The sequence below is a fragment of the Poecilia mexicana genome, unplaced genomic scaffold, assembly GCF_051168715.1.
Source record: "Poecilia mexicana isolate PSO_F unplaced genomic scaffold, ASM5116871v1 scaffold_18, whole genome shotgun sequence".
In the NCBI taxonomy this organism is placed as follows: domain Eukaryota; kingdom Metazoa; phylum Chordata; class Actinopteri; order Cyprinodontiformes; family Poeciliidae; genus Poecilia; species Poecilia mexicana.
This window is the reverse complement of record NW_028263387.1, coordinates 23791994-23805970: the sequence shown is the minus strand read 5'-3', so window position 1 is coordinate 23805970 and position 13977 is coordinate 23791994. Positions and strand designations below refer to the sequence as shown.

General features: G+C 36.2%; 1 protein-coding gene across 1 annotated transcript; it reads left to right on the top strand.

Moving 5' to 3' along the window:
* Positions 1-1037: 1037 nt before the first annotated feature.
* On the top strand, positions 1038-11172 carry LOC148154268 (uncharacterized). Its single transcript, XM_088016148.1, has 2 exons — positions 1038-1321; positions 7938-11172. Exons 1-2 carry the CDS (start codon positions 1153-1155, stop codon positions 10493-10495), a joined length of 2727 nt encoding a protein of 908 aa, XP_087872274.1. The 5' UTR covers positions 1038-1152; the 3' UTR covers positions 10496-11172.
* Positions 11173-13977: the final 2805 nt, after the last annotated feature.

Sequence of the window (13977 nt, the reverse complement as noted above, 5' to 3'; positions counted from 1 at the left end):
GAGTATTTACAGCTGGATGACGTTTTGAAGATGTAGCAGCTTTGTTAAAAAAGCATTTCAAATAAGAAATCTTGTTCTAGTAGTTTTACCTTTCCATTTAAATGTTTCTTTTTAAGTGAGACTGTCTCCATATTAATTGTTTGAGTTTGAGATTCAGGACAAAAATAAATATTTCTGTTCATTTGATGGCAATGATGCAGACATAAGGTTTATTAAATCTGAGAAGTGTCCTTTTGTGTAAACATGCGCTAGCTAGCTAGCAGCTAGCTCGTGACATTTAAACACTGAGCTAAAATACTTTCAAAAAATTATCAAATTCTGGTTGATATTTACACAACATTTTTTAAGTGAGACAGTAATTATCTCTTAAAGGAACAGTGGATTTAAATGCCTTTAGAGAGTCATTTTATGTCAATCATTTGTTGTGCTTGTACTTTTTTTAGTTGTAATTTCCTGCTAAGTGTATCCATGTTTGCTGTTACTGTATGCAATATATGCGGTGGTAGATTATAAATTAATTGCGTATTGGGAAAAATACTTTTCTGAATCTGAATATGACATGAATTTGTTTTCATTATTTTGTATTTGAGTTTCTGAATAAAGACAAAAAATATTGCTGATTATACGATGGTAACAATGCAGACATAAGATTAATTAAATCATAATTAAACCTGACAAGTCTTTTTTTCCCTGTGTGTAACTATTTATTGACTTTATTCCGTGTTGTGGGGTGACGGGATGGCGATCTTTTTGAATCTACACAGAAAAATACTTTGTAAAAGCGCACAGTGCAACTCGCAGGTTCATGCACAGAGTAAACAATGACCCCGTATTTTAAACAGGAAAACCAGGAGGAGAAAAATGTAATCTACAAATGTGTGGAAGAGAGGAAATACTTCCAAATTTAAATAAATTTTAACAATATTGTAATTTATAGAATATAACCGTATGTTAAAAGAGGTGACTGAAAGCGGAACTTATAAATGGTTCATAGTTTCTTCAGTACAGCCATAGTGAAACACAGGGAAGATTAAAAAACAGCACATGGGCTAGTGTTAGCTTTTCTTTTGTTAGACGGTTGTCTGAGGACGTGTTTGAAGTTTAGCTAACACTCACATATTAGCTAAATATGTGAGTGTTTTTAATAACAAAATGTCTTCAGTTCAGACTCAGAGAGAGTTTATCAACGAGCAGGAAACTCCTGCTGAAGAAACATTTACAGAGTTTAAAGAAATAAAGGTCAAGATCGAGGAAGAGATGGAGGATCAGCGCAGACCGCTGGATTTCAGGCGGACACCCCGGATCGTCTCGGACGGAAAAGGTACAAAACACCTTCATGTTTTAATGATTAGAGTTAGAAACAGGTTAAAAATGGTCAGGGACAAGATGGGAAACGACAAAAATGAAAGACCTGCACTTTGTCTGCCTTATTTTGTTATTTTTTGTTGCTTGTATACAAGGGCGTAGGGACGAGTCTGTCATTGGGGGGACGCATATCGGAAACTTGACAGATCAGCTTGAGCAGAAGTGTCAATTATGCCATCAACACATCAGTAATGCGTTACTCTAATCTGACCCTTGTTTCAGTAACAAGTATTCTAACATGTTACTATTTACAATCCAATAATCAGATTAAAGTTATGCATAGTATAATGACCCTCATTCCAGGATGAACACTCACTTTAGCATTTGCCTCACAACTAGCAAGATAAATACTCTGGTAGCAAAGACAGGCTAACAGATTCTGATATATCTTATTAGTCAAAAGACATTTGATTATTGGTCAAAATGCATTGATATAAATTAACTGGTAATTTAACTGGTTTTACTTCTGTTGAGAAAATAAATTTAAAATAAGCTAGTTTTAAAACTTAACATGTCTTGATTCAAATGGCCTAATTGTGGTTTTGAAATTAGTAATGGATTCTGGCTCTTTGACCTTTATTTTACCTGTAGTTACAGCAGATGGTTTGCTAGGATCGTTTGAACTGCCTTTTGTCTGTGGGAAAACAATACAGTGGAAGTTGTAGCTTTTCACACTCATCTGTGAAAGGCTGTAAACACGGCAGGGGTTTCTGGCTTGAGAGAGGGTCAGAGATAGCTCCTGGTTGGATGAGCAAAGATACGCCTTATTTGAATAAATTAAATACAAGAGGATAAAACTTTCTACACAGAAGTAACACATTAGATTTGCTCTTGCAACTCTCCAAAGATGTCTTTGCACGTCTTTGCTTTCTTTCTTTCTTTTCCATTTATGTCAGGTAAATGAATGTATGTCTCCGTTGTTCTGCAGTTTCTGGTGTAAGTTTGTGCATTGTCTTACTTCTAAGTTTATGCATTGTCTTATATTGGATTAAACTCTGTAATTCTGTGACGTCAACACGCATTGTTGTTTTCCTTGTGGCCACACGAGGCCCGCCGAGAGGACCTGGGATCCAGAGGAAGAGAGAGCCAAACTTTTTTCCAAAGTTAACCAATTTATAAATTCTTCCTTAACACTTCTTTCTAAAACCAAAGTAGAAAACAGATCATAAAATAGGACTCTGCAGTTTTAAACTCAATACAGCAGTTTGACCAACAAAAATAAAATCTAAACAAGTTTTGTTCTTCTTGAACATCTCTACATCAGTGCAACAGTTTGATCTACAAAATAAATAAAAATGATACTTTTCACGTCTAACAGACCCCTTAACTCCTCACTGTTAACTCAGTCTCACTTTCCATCCCTGCATTCAGTAACTTACCATAAAAAACACTGAGGCAAAAAGCCTAAATGTTTTTTTTTCTTCTGTCATTTTCAGCCACAAACATTTAACTAAAATATCTAGTTATGTGTTTCTGTCTCTGCCTCCCTCTGACTTTCTGCAGCCTGATGTTCCTGCATGGATTCATGGATTTACAACAGACACTACAGTGATGTAGTGTCTGGATGTGAACTAAATTTCATACAGTATGAGAATTTAAACCACTCAATTTTCAGATGTATACATTATTATACATCTCAACTTCATTCACTGTGTAGCAAAAATTTTCACAAATTTATTTTAAACCTCTCCTGAAGCACCTTTCTTATTGTCAATGTCTCCTAATCATTACCCTTATAGTTTGGAAATAATGAAAAAAAAAATTGAAACGTTGAAAGAAATCAACCTGACATCAGTCTTCACCTGTTCTCCTTTCTGGTTTTATTGAAATTAATGTAATTTTTATATCTTTACACTGAAACTCCACCTGGTTCTTCTATGTCTTCCCTGACCTGCTCCTCTCATAATAAAATAGTTTAGTTTATTTAAAAATTAAAAAGTTAATACATATTTTAATAAACTAAATGAAGATCTCACCAGAGCTTCTTCATCTTTCTTCAACATCATTCCAGCACTGTTGTTCTTCTAAATATCTAAATAATATAATATAATATAAAATACATGTTAAGTGGTCGAGTATGATCAGGTGTTGCTCACTTTAAATAATAAAAAGGCTCATTTTGCTGCTGTTTCAGTCTCAATCTGATTAAATAAATCATTATGGCTAGAGTAGCTAACTTTTAGACAAAGTTAGCAGTATAATACTGGACATATGACTATTCCAGAATTAAAACGGCTTAACCAAACAGATTTAGTTCTATTTATGAAAGTAAACTGACAACAAGATGTTATAAACGAGCGATATTTATGGCAACATTCCTGACAGACAGTTTACCTCCTTCAAACGGAGTTTCTGACTCCGCCTGCTGCTGCCTTTACTCTGAGCCGTTCAGAGGGGGGAGGGGCAGGAAGCGCTCTGCTGAATGCGCTGTTGTGCGCCTTCAAAATAAAAATATGCGAGTGGAAGATTTTAAAATTCTTCGCAACTGCGGTGAAATTATTGGGGGGGACGAATGTGACTCTCTCCAATATTGGGGGGGACATGTCCCCTCCGCCCGCCCCCCCGCTTCCTACGCCCCTGCTTTACATTACATTTTCTTCCTTAAAAACACCAACATTTATTTTTGGTCGATTAATCATTTACTCTGCTTGAGTAAACTTTCATCAAATACCTTTTTACTCTTGAGTAAAAACATGTTTAAGTAGTAAACATGTTTGCTACCGTTTTCTGAGTACAATTTTTATGTATTCTAGTTGTTTCCAATTCTAGCTTCCAATAGCTAAAGGGCGATTCCACTTAATTTTTCACTAATTTCCGCTACTTTCCGCATTTTTAATCAACTCTAGTTTGAAAAGTACAACTCATAGACACTTCAAACCTGGACTAGATTATTCTGCTCTAATAGCAGAATATTTATAACCATGTTTGGGATTTGTGAAACATTTTCCTGATTTGTGAAACTTCACTTAACAGACCCCTGCAAAGGTTCTTTCCTTCCAACAGCCAGCATGATCGACAATAACTGAAGAATTAATGAGTTACAACAACATTTCATTTCCCATTGGGATTAATAAAGTGGTTTTGAATTGTAATTGAATTTCAAAAAACCCGCATGGAACAAGTATGAATAGTAATCTGATCTTTAGTGAAGTTTCACAAATCAGAAAAAGGTTTCACAATTCCCAAACATGGTTTTAAATATTCTGCTATTAATTGATAATAATCTGATTCAGGTTTGAAGTGTCTAGGTGTTGTAGCTTTGGAATTAGAGCAGTTCTTGTGTGATAAAAGATAAATAAAAGGGGCGATATTGCCCTTTTTTTAAGTTTCACAAATCAGAAAAGAGTTTCACAAATCCCAAACATGGCTATAGAGATTCTTCTTGAAGAGAAGAATAATCTAGTCCAGGTTTGAAGTGTCTAGCTGTAGTAGTTTTTTAATTAGAGCAGATCTATGGTGATCCAGATGCCAAAAAATGGACAAAAACTAACTTTATTGAGTTTTCACAAATCAGAAAAAAGTTTCACAAATCCCAAACATGGTTTTAAATATTCTGCTTTTAGAGCAGAATAATCTAGTCCAGGTTTGAAGTGTCTAGCTGTTGTAGTTTTTTAATGAGAGCAGTTCTAGTATGAAAGAGATGCAAAAAATGGTGAAAATCTAACTTTATTGAGTTTTCACAAATCAGAAAAAGTTTCACAAATCCCAAACATGGTTATAGAGATTCTTCTTGAAGAGCAGAATAATCTAGTCCAGGTTTGAAGTGTCTAGGTGTAGTATATTTTGAACTACAGTCGATTAAAGATGCGGAAGGTAGTGAAAAATTAAGTGGAATCGCCCTTTAGCTATTGGAAGCTAGAAATGGAAACCAACTTCATCTTCGTCATTCTATCCACCTTTTATAATAAATTAGTTTCTGATCTGAGACTCATTTAACTGGCTAAAGTTTGTGTTGATTATGCTTTATATTTATCATTGTTTAGGTTGTTTTCTATTTTTTTTTGTATATTTTATGTTCTCTTTAATTTGTAGAACAACTTTAAGTATTGACTGACATTAATGTTGAGTATGTTAAAACTTATTCAATCTTAACCATAGATATGTAGTTTAAAAACTATAGACTTAAAATTAATGCTGGAGACAATGAGACAATGATTTCCAGGCTCTGGACAGAGAGAATGAATCATTGGAAAGAAGGTGAAAGGCTCCATCTTTGCCAAAAAAGGAAAAAAAAAAAAACCTTCCCATCTGAGGGGAAGCTTACAGTTTCAAAACCTCTGCTGATGTGTGAACATCCAGAATGAATAAAATCTCCTGAATGGGAGTCGAATATGGAGGTCCATTTGGTGAAAAGGTTTTTGTGTCCTCTAACTGAGAAAAGACAGATCCTCTGAGTTTAGTAATTGTAGATTGTTAGAGATTTTTAGTATTATCATTTTGTTGTAACTTTAGTTCATATTCAGTCTAATGTTCTATAGATTATTGTGACTTTCATTTAAAGTGTTCTCTTCCTTATGTGTGTATGAACTGACCTGGAGGTCAGGACTGTCTGTTCATCTTCATGTGAGACAGTTAACTCTGTGTTTCCCAGACCTTAAATTCTTATCAACCAGAATACCTCCTAACTTAGGAACTGCCTGTGTGCAGTCGTATTTTATCTCTTGTTTATCCTCCCTCTTTGTTGACAGTTTGACCGAGAGTTGAACCGGGCTCAGACCGTAGATCAGATATCACACCTGGAACTGGGTTGCTGGTTGTTTGGGTTAAATGTTTTACGACCTCTGTTGTTTTTCCTGGCTGTTCTGCTTTGACAATAAAACAGGGGCTCACGCGGAAGCAGACCAGAACTCTCTGTGAACGGCTCCGAGGAGCAGACTTCTCTTTTTGCAAAAGCTTGGTCATAAAATTCAAATACGTTGTCTGTGGTTCTTTTATATAGGTTCGAGAAAAATATCAATCATAGATTTTCTTCCAGTTACCCATAAATACACAGCAGTTACACAGTTCTTCAAATTCTTAAGACGCTAATTGTAGTCTTTGAGTCAGACTTTTGAAAAAGTTAGTTTTGTCCCAAACAAACCAAAACAAATGGTACAAACCACATTTACATACCTAAATAATTTGGGTAGGTAAATGAGGCTTGTGTTTAATCTGCTATAGTTTAAAAAGTACAAAAACTCTTCAAACCTGGACTAGACAAATATTATATTTTATAAAACAATCCCCAAAAAGAGAATAAAAATGTTTGTTCTGGTTAGTTAAAATAGATTTTAAATAACTAAGATTAAACAATTAACAATGGTTATTATTTGGAATGAACAATGACTTTTTTAAGAGATACTGATAACTGATAGTTACTCCAAATGCTGATAGTAACCGATAACATACCTGGAAATAATAAGGGCTAGTGTAACATTAATATTGAAAAATTATGTAATCCAAGAAGCAAAAGTTTAAAGCTTTGTGTAAATTTCAAATACTGAAATAAAAACTAAATAAAGCACATAACTATTTTATGTGATGTATATTCTGTGTCTGCATAGAGGAAGGAGATTTTTGGATTATTCGCTGGTATTCACACTGAGTTCAGCTATCAACATCTTGTTTTCTCATCCAGAAGTTTCTAATATATTTTGATTAATCTAGTTACCGTATTTTCCGGACTATAAGGCGCACCTAAAGCCTTAAATTTTCTCAAAAATCAGCAGTGTGCCTTATAATCCGGTGAGCCTTATGTGTGCACTGAATTCCAAAATCTGTCCCTGACACAGAGACGTAAAGTGTGCAGTACGTACGTCAGCAGCGATAACCAATCAGAGAATTGCTGTCCGAGTTGTGCAGCATAAGCCTCAGGTAAAAACCAGTTAGGTTTTTCCACACATCACCGTCTCTGTTCATCTGCGACTCCATGCGCGTCCATCTCACTGCTACTGTGAGAAAAGGAAGTGAAACTAATTCGGAGTTTGTCGTCATTCTGGGAGGATTAACAAAAGAACTCCAACCGCTGGATATTGGTGTAAACAGGGCGTTAAAAAGAAGTTGGAGCGGCGTGGGAGCGATGGACGACAGACTGTGAACACAAGTTTACTAAGACGGGGAGGCAGCATCGGGCGAATCACGCCACCATGTGTGGATGGATTGTGGATGCCTGGGCGAATGCATCTGCCTTAACTGTTGTCCGATCTTTAGCGAAAGCCGGCATCATTGCTGAACAGCCACCTGGCAACGAGACTGACTGATAATGATGAGAGGGAACCTGGCATGTTTGATGGCGAAATTGCCCAGCTGTTCAATTCAGACACAGAAGAAAACATTGATGGATTTGTGGAACAAGAATAAAAAATAACATGTGTGTATTGTTACGTATTCAAATAAAGTTCAACTAAACTTCCTGTTTTGTTTCCGTTACCTTTTCTTTTTTTTGTTGTTGACCATCTGTTTTAACATGGGTCTTATAATCCGGAAAATACGGTAGCTTCACTTTTCATATTTATAAGTCTTTAATATTAAAATAATAAAGAAAACCATGTTTAGATGATCTTTAAAAGGTTTTGCTTTTTCTTTTTATTCAGATCTGTTTAAAGAGGAGGAGGATCTCAATGAGCCCAGCAACCAGGAGGAACCAGAACCTCTGCAGATGAAACAGGAAGAAGAGGAACCAGAACCTCTGCAGATGAAACAGGAAGAGGAGGAACCAGAACATCTGCAGATGAAATGGGAAGAAGAGGAACCAGAACCTCTGCAGATGAAACTGGAACTAGAGGAACCAGAACCTCTGCAGATAAAACTGGAGCAAGAGGAACCAGAACCTCTGCAGATAAAACTGGAGCAAGAGGAACCAGAACCTCTGCAGACAAAACGGGAGCAAGAGGAACCAGAACCTCTGCAGATAAAATGGGAAGAAGAGGAACCAGAACCTCTGCAGATAAAACGGGAGCAAGAGGAACCAGAACTTCTGCAGATGAAACAGGAAGAGGAGGAACCAGAACCTCTGCAGATGAAACGGGAAGAAGAGGAACCAGAACCTCTGCAGATGAAACTGGAACTAGAGGAACCAGAACCTCTGCATATAAAATGGGAGCAAGAGGAACCAGAACCTCTGCAGATGAAACAGGAAGAAGAGGAACCAGAACCTCAACAGTTCAAAGTGGAAGAGAAGCCACTCTGCATCAGTCATGATGAAGAGCATCTTGTGCTGAAACAGGAGACTGATGACATGTTGGTGATTCCTTCTAAAGTGAAAAGAATCCACAATGAAACAAAACAACAGAGGAACCAACTCATCTCTCTTGGTTCTGTTGAAGATGAGAACCAGGATCAGGAAGGAATCAATTCTGAAGATCCAGGAAAAAAGAGAGATGAAGAACAGAAACAAAAAGAAAGATGCCAGAAAATCAAACGGCAGAAAATAAAAACTTGCAGTTCAAAACAAAAAAGTCACAATAAAGCTCAACCAGACCAAAAATTATATCCTTGTAAAATTTGCAGTAAAAGCTATTCTCAAAAATCTTCTTTGACTCGACACATGGGAGTTCACACATGTGAAAAACTGTTCACATGTTCAATCTGTGGAAAACATTACGATTCAAAGGACACTTTAAAGAATCACAAGAGGTCTCACACGGGTGAGAAGCTTTATTCATGTGTGAACTGTGGAAAACATTTTCGTTGTAAACGTCATCTAAAACATCACATGAGAGTTCACACAGGGGAGAAACCTTTTCCATGTATGATTTGTGAAAAAAAGTTTAGTTATAACAGCGAATTAGCTGTTCACATGAGGTCTCACACAGGTGAGAAGCCTTTTTCATGTGGGACCTGTGGAAAACAATTCAGGTACAAAAGTTGTTTAAATTATCACATGAAAATTCACACAGGTGAAGAACCTTCATGTACGATTTGTGAAAAAAGGTTTAGTACAAACAGCAGTTTAACTATTCACATGAGGTCTCACACAGGTGAAAAACCTTTTTCATGTACGATTTGTGAAAAAAGGTTTAGTAATAACAGCAATTTAGCTATCCACATGAGGTCTCACACAGGTGAGAAGCCTTATTCATGTGTGATCTGTGGAAAAAATTTTAGTTGCAAACGTCATCTAAAATATCACACGAGAGTTCACACAGGGGAGAAACCTTTTCCATGTATGATTTGTGAAAAAAAGTTTAGTTATAACAGCGAATTAGCTGTTCACATGAGGTCTCACACAGGTGAGAAGCCTTATTCATGTGGGATCTGTGGAAAACAATTTAGGTACAAAAGTTGTTTAAATAATCACATGAAAATTCACACAGGTGAAAAACCTTTTTCATGTACGATTTGTGAAAAAAGGTTTAGTAATAACAGCAATTTAGCTATACACGTGAGGTCTCACACAGGTGAGAAGCCTTATTCATGTGTGATCTGTGGAAAACATTTTGGTAACAAACGTTATTTAAAATCTCACATGAGGTCTCATACAGGTGAAAAACCTTTTTCATGTACGATTTGTGAAAAAAAGTTTAGTGCAAACGGCAGTTTAACTATTCACATGAGGTCTCACACAGGGGAAAAACCTTTTTCATGTACGATTTGTGAAAAAAAGTTTACTTGTAACAGCGAATTAGCTATTCACATGAGGTCTCACACAGGTGAGAAGCCTTATTCATGTGTGATCTGTGGAAAAAAATTTCCGTACAGAAGTTATTTAAATCGGCACATGAAAATTCACACAGGTGAAAAACCTTTTTCATGTACGATTTGTGAAAAAAGGTTTAGTAAAAACGGCATTTTAGCTCTTCACATGAGGTCTCACACAGGTGAGAAGCCTTATTCATGTGTGACCTGCGGAAAAGGTTTTGGTGCCAAACGTTATTTAAAACGTCACATGAGTGTTCACACAGGGGAGAAACCGTTTCCATGTACAATTTGTGAAAAAAGGTTTCCACATAAAAGCAATTTAGCTATTCACATGCAGTCTCACACGGGTGAGAAGCCTTTTTCATGTGGGATCTGTGGAAAACAATTTGGCTACAAAAGTTTTTTAAAAGCTCACATGAGAGTTCACACAGGTGAGAAGCCTTTTTCATGTGGAATCTGTGGAAAAGGTTTCACTCGGAGAAGTAGTTTCACTGTTCATATGTGCACATGATGGCATAATTTAAGCCTTAAGTACAAATTTTCTCAGTAACTTGCTGTTTTTAAGTGGAGTATTTACAGCTGGATGACGTTTTGAAAATGTAGCAGCTTTGTTAAAAAAGCATTTCAAATAAGAAATCTTGTTCTAGTAGTTTTACCTTTCCATTTAAATGTTTCTTTTTAAGTGAGTGTCTCCATATTAATTGTTTCTTAATTGAAAAGTAAATTTGAATGCATTGTATGTTTGTTGTACTTATAGTTTTACTTCAATGATTTTGGTTAGTGGATACATGTTAGCTGTTACTGAATGTAATGTGTGTGCTGGTAGGTTACAAATGAAATACGTTTTTCTAAATTTGATTCTGTATGTCATGTTTTTTTTTTATTTTCTGTTCGAGTCGGGACAAAAAAATATTTCTGTTGATTTGATGGCAACGATGCAGACATGTCTATTTGTGTAAAAGTGCATTATCTTTGTCCATGTAAAAGTTACTCTACATTGTAAAGTTTTTTTTTCTTAACCTATGTGTCTTTTTCCGTTAGTTTTTGTTTGAGAAGTTTTTTAATTTTTTAGATATTAGACAATGTTTTAATAATGCGGATTAAATTTCATATAGATAAGTAACTAAAAGAACGGCCTCACTTGTCTCATTTTGGATGAGCACAGTTGGAAAGAATGAACCGATCAGCCAGGGCAAAAAAAAAAACATTCTGGAAACAATAGTTTAATTTAGGTATTTTTATTTTAATTCAGTAGCAGATTTCAGACTGGTTTTGTTAGTCAAATTGGTTCACAATTCTTTTTGTCTATTTAGTTTTTTCTTGATTAAACATATTATTGTGTATATATTTATATATGAATATTTTTAATGTGACTTTATAATGAAAAGAAACAATTCCTCTCCCTCCAAAATGAAGTATTTTAAAAAAGCTGTGAAGTTACCATGGTAACGGCTGACCCACGTGAAGTTCTGCCCTGTGTAACACAATATTTGGTGAGATAGCTTTTCAAACAGTGAGCAGCAATGGATCTAGTTGGGAGACACTTTGTTGATCTCAGCTCTGGTTTGGTGTCAAACAAACTGCAGCTTCCTGACAAAATGATCTCCAGGTTCAACACTTTGGTCCACTGGAGCCTGCAGGAATTGGTGGAAAGTCATCATCACTCTGACCTCTGGTTCAGTTTGCAGCTACAGGTAACATCAGGTGAACAGCAGATCTGAAATTAAAGGTGCATTCCCAAACTTCATGAGTCGAGGGCCAAGCAGAGGTCATGAAGAGGTGACAGCTGCTGAGACGCCTGCAAAGATTAATGGCAATTCACCATTTCCATCTAATAAGTGTCTAATTTATTCCTCCATCAGATAAAGACACTTGTTGATATTCACATCGACACAGAAACTGATGGACTTTGTCCTCAAAACCGCTGAGCTCCATTGATCCAGCATTATATGGCTTACTGGCGTTACTTCGCCCTCTGGTGGACAAACGTCACCATAACAATAACATTACAGTCTCCAAATAATGGAAACAGATTAGCAAACTGTTTTAGTGGAATAAGAAAAATGTTTTTAAGACTGAGAATTAAAACAATATATACATTTTACTGTGTTTTTATATTTTGTTGCGTTTCAATTTATTGCTGGATTTAAATATTTTAATGTTAACATAAAATGTTAGTGAAAGTTTACTTCCGAATTGATTAAAGACAAGCTTTATTTAAAATAAAGTGGAAAAAAGCAATTCCATTCATCAATCTATGTAAGACAGGTTTTATAGTCATCGTTGAAAAATAATTATAAAATAATTAATTCAACCCTTGTGCGTGCAAGGCCTGAGGCAAACGTAGAGGACTATGGCAAAAGATACAAGTTTTACGTGTGTGGCGTCGGTTGGACCCCATTTCTACACACAAGGGTTAAATCACAGCTTTTCATGATTACGTCACAGTGCTGCCATCTTGTGACAGAAACATGTTCCTGCAACGTATGTCAACTAAAAGCAGTGACTGAAAGCGGAACTTATGAATCGTTCACAGTTTCTTCAGTACAGCCACAGTGAAACACGCGGAAGATAAAACAGAGCACACGGGCTAGTGTTAGCTTAGAGGTGGAGGAAAAGAAGACTTGACGGCAACACGGATTGGGAGCAAAGGCGGAAGAGGCACGACCAGACTGTGAATGGTTGGAAGGATGTCAGAGGGAAATGTGTCAGGTAGTGATTTTGCGGAAATGGAAGAGGGTGCTGATGATGTGGAAAATGAAGGACCTTGGCATATTCAAAAAGCTAAGCATAAACGGAAAAAATCAAGACAACAAATAGAATCATCTGTTTCTGAGGCTGAAGGAGAAACTGTTAAGATGTCAGAATTTAAAATAGTTCTGAAGTTTGTCAAAGAGGGTGTGTCCTTTGGGAAGTGGAATCCAATAAAGCTGACAAAAGAAATCAATTCACTGGTTGGAAAGGTGAAATTTGTTAAAATATTAAGAGATGGATCGTTATTGATTATCTGTAATGATATTAAACAAAAAGAAAGGGCGCTGAATATAAAAAGAATCCTTGGTGAGAATGTGAGAGGAAGACTTTTGGATGACAAGAAGTATGTATGCGGAGTCATTTCGGGGATTCCACCTGATGTGCCAATTGATGAGATCAAGTCTAATGTTTCAGGAGGGAAAGTGGTGGAAGCCAAACGATTGAAAAGAAATAAAAATGGAGAGAGGAGTGATAGTTTTTCTATCATGTTAAAATTTGAAGAGAACAGTCTGCCAGATAAAGTGTTTGTGGGATATATGAGCTATGATGTCCGACCATTTATTCCTCCGCCGCTGCGGTGCTTTAAATGCCAGAAATTTGGACATGTCGCGGCAGTGTGTAAGGGGAAACAGAAATGTGGGAGATGTGCTGGGGATCATGAGTATGGGAAATGTGAGGAAGGGGCTCCGCTGAAATGTTGTAATTGTGGAGGTGGGCATAGTTCAGGATTTAGGGGATGCATAGTTAGTAAAAGAGCTGAGGAAGTTCAGAAAATCAAAGTCACTACTGGCATTACTTATGCGGAAGCAACGAAAAAAGTTCCTGTTCAACCAATATTATACCCAAAGAAAGTGTCTGGAGGAGGAAAAGAAGGATCTAATTGTTCAGAATGCTCTAAGATTAAAGGTGACACTTTACTCATGACAAAGGAGGATTTTGTATTGTTCATGGTAGAAGTTGTTAACTGCACTGCTCAAACACAAAGGAAAACGGAAAAAATTCAAATAATAGTGAAGGCAGCCCAAAAGTATCTTGATTGTAAAAATGTTAATTGGGAATCAATAAAGGAAAAATTAAATGAGACGCAATCTTCTCAACCTCAATCATGCAGTGGTGGCCCCTCTTCGTTATGTTAATTATTTTCCAGTGGAATGCAAGAAGTCTTATTAGTAATGGTCTAGAGTTTAAGAAATATATTTCAGATTTGACAGTTAAACCTCACCTGATTTGCATTCAAGA

What these genes read in the sequence shown, in the direction of transcription:
- LOC148154268 (XM_088016148.1), top strand. Translation starts at nt 1,153, where the DNA reads ATGTCTTCAGTTCAGACTCAGAGAGAGTTTATCAACGAGCAGGAAACT. An exon ending in GATCGTCTCGGACGGAAAAG is followed by an intron (nt 1,322 to 7,937) that starts GTACAAAACACC and finishes CTTTTTATTCAG; the next exon opens with ATCTGTTTAAAGAGGAGGAG.